The sequence below is a fragment of the Echinops telfairi genome, unplaced genomic scaffold (genome assembly GCF_000313985.2).
Source record: "Echinops telfairi isolate 266 unplaced genomic scaffold, ASM31398v2 ScPeMD7_443;HRSCAF=831, whole genome shotgun sequence".
Lineage (NCBI taxonomy): Eukaryota > Metazoa > Chordata > Mammalia > Afrosoricida > Tenrecidae > Echinops > Echinops telfairi.
In genome coordinates this window covers 4,522,418-4,535,233 of record NW_022104341.1, presented here as the reverse complement: position 1 = coordinate 4,535,233, position 12,816 = coordinate 4,522,418, and the positions used below count along the sequence as shown (strand labels likewise).

General features: G+C 43.2%; 1 protein-coding gene across 1 annotated transcript; it reads left to right on the top strand.

Annotated features, from left to right (window-relative positions):
- Window positions 1-784: 784 nt before the first annotated feature.
- On the top strand, window positions 785-7,270 carry LOC123520874 (acidic mammalian chitinase-like). Its single transcript, XM_004699187.2, has 10 exons — window positions 785-807; window positions 2,190-2,391; window positions 3,287-3,343; window positions 3,455-3,620; window positions 4,036-4,160; window positions 4,280-4,403; window positions 5,059-5,244; window positions 5,739-5,858; window positions 5,964-6,105; window positions 6,929-7,270. Exons 2-10 carry the CDS (start codon window positions 2,315-2,317, stop codon window positions 7,204-7,206), a joined length of 1,275 nt encoding a protein of 424 aa, XP_004699244.2. The 5' UTR covers window positions 785-807; window positions 2,190-2,314; the 3' UTR covers window positions 7,207-7,270.
- The last annotated feature ends 5,546 nt before the right edge of the window (window positions 7,271-12,816 follow it).

The window sequence follows — 12,816 nt, the reverse complement described above, 5'->3', positions numbered from 1 at the left end:
CAATGTCCTTCTGCTACCTTAATACCAAACCTATAAATGTAGGCTCATAGATCTATTTCCCCATCCTCATATAATATATTTGTATATGTATATGTCTTTATCTAGAGCTCTATAAATACCCTTTGCCTCCCAGCTCTTTTTTGTAAAATGAAATCACGATAGTATTGTTTCCCTACTACTAATGGGCTCTTAAATAGCCTTGAACTTTGTAAGTATGGCCAATATCAACATTTGATTTAGAGCCAATCATGATAAAGGCAAATCTGATCCAGCCAGAAGAGGATGGAGGGAATATTAAAGGGCGCTTGGATGAGGGAGGCCCCACCACTGAAGCAGGATGGCCCAGCTCACCCTCCTCACTGGTAAGGATCTGCCTCCACTTTGTGCCTGTGGGGCACTCTCTCCTCCTATTTTCCTGCCCTGGAGAACTTTCTTTTGCTTTCTAATCCAGACCCAAACCCTTGAGATTATGGTTATTGGCGAAAGTATGGGGACTCATATTGCTTCTTTAGTGATAGATTTTTCAGGACCCTGCCTCCTGTTTGCTGAGCCTTAGAGAAGTATGTTACTTTTAAGGGTCTTTTGAGTGGGGACAGAAAGCTCTGAGTTTCCAGGAGAACTTCTGAGCTGATCAGTAGGAATTGGGAGTCTTCAGAGGCTCCCCAAAGGACCCAAAGAGTAACTGCACAAAGAAAGCTTCCTAATGCAAAGGTGAAGTCAATTGTTCACAGGGGTTACTTTGTTCCTCCAACTCACCATTGTCTCTGTTGCTTTAAGGTCTGCTGCTTCTGCTGACAGCTGAGTTAGGTGAGTGTTCTTCTTGGGATTAAATACCGTATTCCCCCACCCCCCACCCCCGCTCTTTTTTTTTTTTGGCTGCTTCTTAATTAGAAAACTTAGCATGAGCCTCTCTTCTTCCTCTACTAACAAAAAATATTAAATTGATTTTTAAAGAGGGCTGGCAATTCCCTAACAAACAATTAAAGGATTGGGGCCACTTGCCTAGGAAATGTCAAATTTGAAGCCAGCTAGGTCGTTATCTTAAAGAGAAATGTTAGCAATAAAAGTTCATAGTGCAAGGCATTTGCATGGTGCCTTTAGTTCTGTGAAAGCCTTTTGAAATCAATGATCTTAAGTCTTTAAAACAACTCTTCTTTTTGAGGTGGACAGTAAATGTGTTAACATTTCATCTCAGAGACCGTTAACCTAAGAGAGAGATAGGTTGACTTGCCCCGGATAATGAGAGGAAGTCATGGCACAGTGTAAATGAGGGGTCAGGAGTCCTGGCTCCTGCTTGATGAGCCTTTTCATTCTCCTCTGGGTAGAATTCGTATTCAGTTTCTCTAGGAAAGGGGTCCCGAGTGGTGCAAAGGGTTTGCATTTGACTGCCAACCTAAAGGTGGGTGATTTGAACCCAAACAAGAATACTTGCGGGAAAGAAGCCTGAGTGACCCTAGAGAGTGGTTGTACTGTGTAACACATGGGGTCACCATGGGTAGGGTCACCCCAATGGCAGCCACCGATACCAATAACAATGGATGCAGATACAAGTGCTAAATAGGTTTATATTATCAACCTTTCTGTACTTGTGTTTCCAAAAAGGTAAAATAGACTCATGGAATTGAAGTGAGAATTAAGGAGTAACTCTAAGTAATTAGGATTATGTACATAACAAGTGCTAATTAAGTATTAGTGATTGTGATTATAAACATCTAGAACAGTGGTTTTCAACCTGTGGGTCATGACCCCTTTGGGCGTCGAACAACCCTTTCACAGGGGTTGCCTGATTCATAACAGTAGCAAAATTATAGTTATGAAGTAGCAATGAAAATAGTTTTATGGTTGGGGGTGGAAGCCACCCCAACATGAGGAACTGTATTAAAGGGTCACGGCATTGGGAGAGTTGAGAACCACTGGTCTAGAGGGAGCTAGAGTACATCTAAATATGTTTACTTGAGGATTTTTCCATCGGGTGAACGGTGTTGCTTTCTGTCGTTCTACAAGTCTTGCTAGAGGGATGGAACTATCTCCAGTCCTCAAGTACTCGCTCATCGTGGATTTGTTGGAACACACAAGGACTACAAAGACATCCTCCGTTTAAGATTTAAATCTGTGCTTTCTTAGGCAGCATTTCACTCCCTTGGGATCGTTCCTATGATAGTTTCTCACCCCCTTCCTCCGGGTCACAGGCTCTGCCTACCAGCTGACATGCTACTTCACCAACTGGGCCCAGTACCGGCCAGGCCTGGGGCGCTTCAAGCCCGATGACATCGACCCCTGCCTGTGCACTCACCTCATCTACGCCTTTGCTGGGATGCGCAACAACGAGATCACCACCATCGAGTGGAATGACGTCACTCTCTACCAAGCTTTCAATGGGCTGAAAAACAAGTGAGTGATGAAAGAAGCAGCCAACCAGATGTACTGTGTCGATCCTGACTCCTGGCCCATCCCCATGTGCATTGAAGTAGAACTGTGCTCCAGAGGGTTTTCCAGGGCTGATTTTTCAGATGTAGATGGTCAGGTCTTTCTTTCAATGTTCCCCTGGATTTGAACTGACACCTTACTTAGCCATTTTCACCATCCAGAGACTCCATGTGATTAAAATGGTCCAACTACTCATGGACCCAGATTAAAATCATCTCCTATTTGGAAGCAATCCAAACTTGACACCTATGAGGCACTCAATCTCCTAAGACATGGACTTCATTCTCAGGTCAGAAATGAAAACTATGGAGATGCTGATCTCTATCAACCTTAACTTACTCCTCCCATCGCTATCACAATTTAGGAAATGGGGAGGAGAATAAGGATAGAATGGCTTGTTGCTTTTCTTCTTAGTTGCTATTGAGTTGACTCTGATTCCGGATGACCTTACATGTAACAGGCGAAACGTTACCCACACTGCATCATCTTCATGACTATTGGCATGCTTGCATCTCCCAGCAGCTCTGCAGCTGACAGTGTTGTGTGGTGATCCGTAACGCTTTCATCGGCTGATCTTCAGAAGATGATGGCCACGCCCTTCTCCCTAGAGTGTCTTATAGTCTAGAAGCACCCCCCAAAGCCTGTTCATCACCTGTGACCTGCGGGGATTTGAAATACCAGTGGCACAGCTTCCAGCATCGCAGCAACATGCCAGGCACCGTAGTATGAGACGCTGATAGACTGAGAAGCTGATTAGACATTTCCTGACTTCTCACTCAACATAATAGCTAATGCTGAAATATCTTATCTTTCTTCCTATTTTCCCCGCAGACATTATACTTTGCTTTTTCACCCTTAGGAACAGTCAGCTGAAAACTCTCCTGGCTCTTGGAGGCTGGAACTTTGGAACCGCTCCGTAAGTGCTTTTGTTTTGGTTGTTTGAGACGACTCCCTAACCAGCTTTTACTACAAGGTGCGGGGACTGCTGAGGCTTTCCTCGAGCCTGCCTTCTTTGGGTCTCCCTCAGTTTCACTGCCATGGTTTCCACTCCTGAGAACCGCCAGGCTTTCATTGCCTCCGTCATCAAATTCCTGCGTCAGTATGAGTTTGATGGGCTGGACTTTGACTGGGAGTATCCTGGCTCTCGTGGGAGCCCTCCTCAGGACAAGCACCTCTTCACCGTCCTGGTGCAGGTGAGCTGAATGTCACATCATTGATTAAAAAGCTTACAACCATTTTCATACAAAAGATTACCGTGGCTATATAGAAAGCCTTAAAAAATAACAACAGAAAATAAGCAGCCTCACTTGCCGTTGAATCTATTACAATTCACAGTGGCCAGATGGGGCACAGTAGAGCCCTAGGGCGTTTGGAGGCTGTAAATCTTTATGGTAACAGAAAGCGCTATCTTTCTCCCAAAGAGCTTGTGGTGGGTTTGAACTGCTGACCTCATAGTTTGCAGCCACTAGGGCTCCCCCAAAATTTCAGCTGGTGACAAAACACACGGAGACCACTTTCTAGTGAGGATGGTGAAGAAGGAAGGATGGAAAGCATCATGGCAGCCAACTTGCCATTGAGAATCACAGACTTTCTCCTATTCTTGAATAGGAAATGCGTGAAGCTTTTGAGAAAGAAGCTAAGCAAATCAACAAGCCCAGGCTGATGGTCACGGCCGCTGTAGCTGCGGGCATCTCCAACATCCAGTCTGGCTATGAGATCCCCCAGCTGGCCCAGTGAGTGATGTCCCCTTTGAGCATCAGATGTGACTTAGGCGGGAGTCTTAGTTGCCTTGGTGTTCAGACTTTGGACATGGTATCTTTTGCCTAACTCTGAATCCTTTATCCCACCTCAGATACCTGGATTACATCCATGTCATGACCTATGACCTCCATGGATCGTGGGAAGGCTACACAGGAGAGAACAGCCCTCTCTACAAGTATCCTACTGACACCGGCAGCAACGCCTACCTCAATGTGGTGAGCCTCTGTCCAGATTCACATGCACATCAGAGACAATGTTGTAAATCAAATGGAGAATCAGAAACAAGAGGCATCATAAACTCGTATTTCTCAAATGGGAAATTAGATAGCTATAATCAATTGGCTAGTTACCATTTATTAAAAAATCACCAGATTATTAACATTGAACTGACAATTTAACCAGATAGTAAAGGAGGTTAATAACCATTGCATTATTTCCAATAAAAGAATATGAGGTCCTATTCTTCATATTTTGATGATGTAGAAAACGATTCACTACTTTTCCTTTTTTTCCCTATTCTCTTTGTGTTTTCTACTATTCTAACCTCTTGTACATTTTAATATGCAGAGTTTTAATTATTTACTAATGAATCATGCCAGGAAAATCATGAAAAAGAACAGCTTGATAGCTTGATTCTTCTATCATATTTTTTGTAATGTAAAGGGTGTATGTAAAGGTTCCACATTAGAATACTAGTAGTTGAGGTAGGAAGGTAGTTAAGATAAAGACATACCACAACAGAGATAGGTCAATAAGGTTCTAATACATGTTCCACATACTTCATACAGCACGCACAACCATGCAATGTTTAGCTGATGATATTAGGACATCCGCTGCACGGGGCCTCTAGCTATCCCACTGCCGTTGCAGGAGTACGCCATGAACTACTGGAAGGACAATGGGGCCCCCGCCGAGAAGCTCATTGTTGGATTCCCAGCCTACGGACACACCTTCCTGCTGAGCAACCCCTCCAACCATGGCATTGGTGCCCCCATCACTGGCCCTGGCCCTGCTGGGCCCTACACCAGGCAGTCTGGGTTCTGGGCTTATTATGAGGTATGTGCCCAGAAATTTTAGTGAGAGGGAAGAACAAGGCTTTCTCCTCGTCTTGTATTTAACAGTGTCATGAACCGCATCTTTCAACACTTCTTTGCTCCATTTAGCATGTGGTTGGAGTTGGAAGGGGCCGATTATGGCTAATTTAGAAGAGAGACAAGACAAGCACTTCGGTTGCACAATTTGGGTTGGAATCTCACTAGAATTCTTTAGGGCACATGAGAATATGAAATCTCATCAGTGAGGTCCTATCACTCTGTGGAGACCAGGGCATCTCTTGATTTCAGAGTTTTACCACACATTGTAAATAAGTGACTGAAATGGGACACAGAATCAGGATCCCCAATACACCAAGACATTTGCTGCTGGATTTGCAAGCCTTTCTTGCCACGTAGCTTCCATGTCTCTCTTCTCGACGTCCTCTCCCCAATACCTTTTTACCCCTGCCACGTAGACGTTTTGACTCTCTTGACCTCTTCCTTCTATCCTTTTAGATCTGTACATTCCTGAAGAGTGGAGCTACTCAGGTGTGGGAGGCTTCTGAGGATGTTCCCTATGCTTACAAAGGCAACGAGTGGGCTGGGTACGACAACACCAAGAGCTTCCACATTAAGGTAAACACTTTTCTGTGGAGGGTTGTTGCATTGTCCCTATGTGTAGCCCTGAAATCAGAGTCTGGCCTTGATATCTGGACTTAATTAAATTTCTTTTGACCGCAGGCTGATTGGCTGAAGAAGAACAATTTTGGAGGAGCCATGGTCTGGGCCATTGACTTGGATGACTTCACGGGCACTTTCTGCAACCAGGGCAAATTCCCACTGATCACCACCCTGAAGGATGCCCTGGGGCTGCAGAGTGCAAGTGAGTTACAGTTGGACAGGCATCCTGAGTCTCGGGCTTGAGAGAAGTTTTAAGGCTTAATGAAAGTGAGAGATCCCTTCTGCGATTGATTTTAGAGTGACTTGGAATCAGTTAGCCAGCCAGTGGGTCCGATTGGATGTGGTTAATTTGGCTCCATTGATATTTGGTAGCGTTTCATTAATGGTAGGGAGAACAAAGAGGGCACTGTCCTTTATACAATGTTCATCTCACAAGCGATTTTTTGAGCCTGTCTTATATGTGCAGCACTCTGTGAATACCATGTTGTTTCCATTGAGTTGACCCGAGTCGTTGCAACCCCATGTGTGTCGGAGTAAAACTGCTCCAAAGACTCGTCAAGACTGACCTTTTGAAAGCAGATCCGCAGGTCTGCCTTGCAAGGAATCCAAGGGCGGACTTAAAGTGCCAATCTTTTGGCTTGTGACCAAGTGTTTACCCATTGTACCACCCATTATTCCTAAAGGATCTAAATTATTCAAGTCACAATTTCTGTAGAAGCTTACAAACTTCTATGGAAGATAATATAAACATATAAGGATATAAGTACATACGTGAGTGTCAAGAAAGGAATAAGAAAGTTACTTGTGGGTTTATGGAAATGAGAAGTCTCGAAGCATTGGGTGACCAAGAGAGGAGAGAGAAATGAACTATTCCCTGACGAATGATAATGGAGAGGACAAGCAAAGAGAAGGAAGGATGGAGGGCTTACCAGACTGAGGAAGAGCCACGATTTAAAAAAACAACATACCTCAGGCATGATTGAGGAAAACCTGGGTGGCTCATGATTTGGTTTATCTCCTTTCAGGTTGCAAAGCCCCAGCCCAGCCCGTTGCTCCCATCACGGAGGCTCCTAGCACTGGTGGAGGCAGCGGTAGTGGTAGCGGCAGCTCTGGAGGCAGCTCCGGCAGTAGCTCTGGGGGCAGCCCCAGTGGCAGTGGATTCTGTGCCAACAGGGCTAGTGGTCTGTACCCTGACCCCACCGATAAGAACGCCTTCTACAACTGTGTGAACGGGCAGACCTTCACTCAGCACTGCCAGGCTGGCCTTGTCTTTGATGCCTCCTGCTCCTGCTGCAACTGGTGATGAGTTTGCTGGCTCCCGCTGCCCTCTTTCCATCCACAGCTCTTGTGCAATTAAAGGTTACACTTTGCTGGATAATGGCTCCTTCTTTTTTACTGAAGGATCTTAGATGAATCAATGACAGTCTCCCAATGGTACACGATTGCTCCGCCAGCCAGGCTGTTTCTGTGGTGCCTACTTTACAGTGGGGACAGCCCTTTTCTAAGTGCTGGGGAACAGAAACAAAGTGAAGATACCTGGTTCTGTCACTCAAGACGTCTGCACTCAAATGTGGGTAGAGGAAATGAAGACTCGTGTAGTAAGGGCCCATAAACAAATGCATCTAGTATAGTCTCTTGGAGACGCTTTTAAAAATGTTCAGGGGTGCTGTGATACAGAGTTGAAAACACTATATACATGAAAATAAGAGAGGAAGTGATTTGAGCAAGAATTTGAAAAAGTAGAAGCTTGAACAAGTGAGTGAGCTGGTCTGTATAAAGTTTGGCGACTCCATTCTTTAGGATCCTTAATATTTGATGACAAATTATAATGTGCCTAATTTAAGCAAATTGGTCTTTATTAAAAGATCTATGAAAAAAAGATCTATATTATCTCATGTTGCTGAGATGTTCAAATGGTTCTGCTGCTAACTGAAAGGTTGGAATTAGAGTTTGCCCAGAGGGGCTCAAAAGAAAGGCCGGGGACCTCTTTTCAAAATAACCACCATTCATCAAAGACCCGGAACAAAAATCATATCAAAGTTAATGAGGGGGAGTGTGGTGGAGACCCAAAGCCCATCTGTAGACAATTGGACATCCCCTTACAGAAGGGTCACAAGGAAGAGATGAGCCAGTCAGGGTGCAGTATAGCACCGAGGAAACATAAAACTTTCCTCTAGTTCTTTAATGCTTTCCCCCACACACACACTATCATGACCCCAATTCTACCTTACAAATCCAGCGAGACCAGAGAATATACACAGGTACAGATAAGAGCTGGAAACACAGGGAATCCAGGACAGATAAACCCCTCAGAACCAATCATGAGAGTAGCGATACAGGAGGGTAAGGGTAAGATGGGAGGAGAAGGAGGGAACCGATCACAATGATCTACCTATAACCCCCTCCCAGAGGGATGGACAACAGAAAAGTGGGTGAAAGGAGACATCGTTCAGTGTAAGACATGAAAAAAAATTATAAATTATCAAGGGTTCGTGAGGTAGGGAAGGTGGGAGAGGGAGGGAAAAATGAGGAGCCAATATTAAGGGCTCAAGTAGAGAGAAAATGTTTTGAAAATGATGATGGCTGCAAATGTACAAATGTGCTTGACACATGGGTGGATGTATGGATTGTGATCTGAGCTGTATGAACCCCCAATAAAATGATTTTAAAATATGTATATATACCAGCCATTAAAAGCCCTATGTAGCGTAGTTCTACTTGGACACATGTGGGGTTGCCGTTGAACTCAATGGCAAGTGATGATGCCTTACATACATTGTATACAATAATATACCACTGATCAGAATTGACTTGATGAAACTGAATTTGTTATCTCACAAAATCCCTAGAAGGGTCATAAAGTTGGTAACATTTCTGTCTTTACTGTAAGTTTATTCTAATTAAAGCACCAGAGGCCACTGTCTAGAACCAATAATACTCAGGACCGAATGCCAGAAACCCTTCACTGCTGCCCTGGAAGAACAAGTTGCATCCACCATTGCACTTTCCAGAGGGTGGATTCCCTCACATGTGTCCACCTCTTCACAGCGCTAGTTCTGAAACCTGAGAGTTGCTAAAACTGTGAGGCTCGGGGTCATAGGGCTGTCCACTAGTGGGTAGAAAAGCAGGACATGTGGGTGTTCTGACCTATCCTTGGGGAAGTGGGATTTATAGGAGGAAGTATCTCAAAATATAGGTAGGATGTGGAAAGATACCGGATGATCACGAAGGACGACACTAACTATAGCAATAAAAGTATTTGAGTTGTGCAAATATTGGTCTCTCTCTGTCCAGACTAAAGAAAAGTGAAAACATTCATGGAAACAATTAATCCAAGAGATCAATGAACCACTCAAACCATAGCCTCCATGACTCTGAGACCAGAAGAACTAGCTACTAGGCCCAGCTACCATGGCCTACCTTACCCAAAAGGATCACAATAGGAGGTCCTATATAGAGTGTGGGGGGAAATATGGAATTACATTCAAAATCATAAAAAGTTCAAGCTGACTGCAGAAAGAGACAGGTGGAGCCCCCAAGACTGTGGACCTCAGTCGCCCTTCAGAACCGGAACTGAACTCACCGCATGGCTTAATTTTCAGCCAAACAACAAGCAAGTCTATATGAGGAACAATAACATTATTCAATAAGTGAACGTTTGGGATTAAGGGGGCAGAATTTGTCCAAGAACAAAGTTCAAAATGTTTAGACGAGAAGGCGGACTAGAGGTGGGAAACAAAGGGAGGAGATGGGATGTGTGGTGCTGCATTGAGGAGATTACAGTGAATGCGATGGAGTAAACTATGAACTGTTGAATGTAAAACTGATGATCTGCTCTGTGATTGCGTCCTTCATCCAATTCACAATAAAAAGCTTTTTTAAAAAATTATAAAGATCAGGCTTACTTCTCTGCTAGAAACCCCAAACTATGGCTCCTAGATATCCTTCAATCCTTGAACTGAGCTCAGCTCGGTGACTCAACCAAGTGATAGACAAGTTTATGCAGTGGCCACCAGGGAGGTATGTGTTCCTTAGAACGATCAAGCACATCAGCATTTCCCGGGACACGAAGCTGAGCACGCAGGACCGGGCGCGAAGGAAGTGTAAGGGAGCTGAGGAGGAGGGAGAAGAGCGCCTCTCCCTCGTGAGCATCAGTGCCATGAGTGAAATGTGTGCGGACTGCGGAAGGGAAAATCAACGTACTCTGCCGACTGTCCCCCCGCTTCAACTAAGGGATGTTGAAAACAAGAAAAGTATTTATTAAACTCTGATTGTACAGCTTTGCTTGATATGATTAAATTGTTGAATTATAAGACACACGTGGATGAAGTGCCAATAAAACAGTTAAAAAACAAACAAAATTGATTACCTGAAATGTAAATCCCCACCAATTTGCAATTAAAATAAGAAATTAAAATTTAAAAAACAACACAGCACGTTAAAAAAAATCTGTGCTAATCCAATCATTGCTATATCCTCCCCAGCCCCTCCCCCAATGTTTGATGCTCTGCTCATCCTCTGTTTCAGTAGGTGTTTCGTTTGTGATTAGATGTAATGTGTTTCTCTTTATTCTATTTAGTACTCAATGTACACTTTCCAGCGGAGGACCCCTCTTTTATCAACTCTCCACCTTTATCTCTTTTTAAATCTCAAATTTAGTTTGGGCCAAAATAATTTTAAAGGCAAATAAGACTACATGACTTAAAAAAATTAAAGCAGTGGTTCCCTAAGGGATTAGTTTTATTAGCCATATCTCTTAGCATTAGTAATATTATATAACCATTACTCATTATATATACAAGTGAAAGAACAGATAGCCAGAGATAAATAATTTTATAAACCTAGTATTATAGTATAAATGTGATTTTTAACAAAAAAATATTTAGTTTATTTTAGTTTAATGAGCAGATGTCTGGGCAGGATGAGTTAGAGGGGTATGAAACCTGTGCACTCAGTTTAATGCTCTGCTGCTGTTGGTCAAAAGGACCCTTTTGGGCATGGAAGTCTCAGAGAAGGCAATTATACCTCCATTGGAGGAAAACAGGAAGACACAACTTCCCAATGGGAAAAATTGCTTAACAACACTTAGTGTAACTCAAAGGGAGAATATACCTGGTACTAGTTTCCTAATTGGATACATTCTTTTTTTTTTTTAAGATTATTTTATTGGGGGATCTTAAAGCTCTTACAACAATCCATACATCAATTGTATCAAGCATATTTGTACATATGTTGCCATCATCATTTTCTAAACCTTTTCTTTCTATTTGAATCCTAATTGGATACTTTCAACCTAGCTTTTATGTAACCCTTGGTGACCCAGTCCATGCTCCATAGACTAGTAGGACTGTACATTCTTTCAAGGCGCACATCTTTCATAGATGTATCAGTCTGGGTAGACTAGAGAAACAAATCCAGGGAGACTCACATGTGTGTAAGAGAGAACTTTATATCACAGAGCAATTTTACATTAAGAAAACAACCCATCCCAGTTCAGATTAAGTCCATAAATCTGATATTAGCCCATATGTCCATTACGAGACTATAAATTCTTCAGACTCATACGGCACATGCAATGACACTGAATGCAGGAAGAAAGATCACAGGCCAGTGGGTGGAAAGTCTTGTGGATCCAGTGGCAGTGGAAGCACCTCAGTGCTGGTGTGGGTCTCTATGGGGCTCCTCCAACCCCCGGGCTCTAGCATAGCTCCATGTGTCTTGTCAGCATGAAGACGAAGCAGAGTCTACCTGTATCTGGTCTCCAGTGAGCTAGTTATCTCTGTGGCGCCTTCAAATGAGATCATCAAGCTGTGACCTGATTGACAGGCTAGACTCCACCCCTTTACAAGTTGATACCAGATTATGGAACTACCACAGACCACACCCAAAAGACTTGATGTGGAAACCTTACTAAGTGAGCTGGGTTTTACCTCAAACTCACCTGTAGCCATTGGACTTAAGGCTGAAATACACTAGTATGAGAAGAAGCAGGTGGACTCTGGTTTGAATCTCTTTCCTTGAGGATGCCCAGTGAATAGAGGCCCAGAATCACTATTTACTTTCTATCTTAATGTCCTCCTTGATTCATTATGACCTCCATTAATACGATAGGCGTGACTCTGCTGCTGTGAATTAATATTATTGGAAGATTTGCCCTATCCACAATCCCCACTGTTTGTGCAAATAGTTTCCAGTCACCTATTAGTTCAATCTGTACAAGTCAACAATTCATGGTGTTGTGGGTTAAATAAATGACAGCCACTATAATGTCTTGATAATTTAGAAGAGACTTTATCCGGTTATAACCGGACTGCCAGAATCTAAAAGCGATTCTTTGATTGCCACCCAGAGTCCACATTTCAGTTTGTCTTTAAGGCCAAAAAACTCATTTATCACCTGTCTAGGGTTCAAGCAAGCATGAACAGAAGCAGAAAGCAAACTTAGTGGATTAATTGTAACTTCAAGAAAAGTAAGCATGCATTACAAGGGACATTTCTTATCATAAAAGAAACAACATCAAAATCGATTATAACAACCAGGTCACCAGAACAAAATGATATTGTCACATCCTGGTTATCCTGACAGGATTAACTGCACCATTCAGATCACAACATCCAAGGGAACAATATTGACTCCGAGCAAACAATATGTTGAAGAATAGTCAAAACTATTTGTAGTGTCCAGAACCTGAGAACATGGGAGTATGTTCTAAAGTTAAACACCAGCAGAGATTTTCCCATCAGGGGACGGAGAACAGGCAGGTCAACTAGCAGTCAACTTTCTGAGCTGGGAGGGAGGAACAGGCAGGTTACTTAGCAGCTTACAAAAATGGAGTTTCTTTTGCTAGTCTGCCTCAATGTATTGCAGTTCATAACGCGCCTTATTCATATAATAGTCTTTTCTCAACAGTGTT

Coding starts and splice junctions, on each gene's coding strand:
- LOC123520874 (XM_004699187.2), top strand. CDS start 2,315: ATGCGCAACAACGAGATCACCACCATCGAGTGGAATGACGTCACTCTC. Junction 2,392..3,286: donor TTCAATGGGCTGAAAAACAA/GTGAGTGATGAA, acceptor TTTCACCCTTAG/GAACAGTCAGCTGAAAACTC. Junction 4,404..5,058: donor GCAACGCCTACCTCAATGTG/GTGAGCCTCTGT, acceptor CTGCCGTTGCAG/GAGTACGCCATGAACTACTG.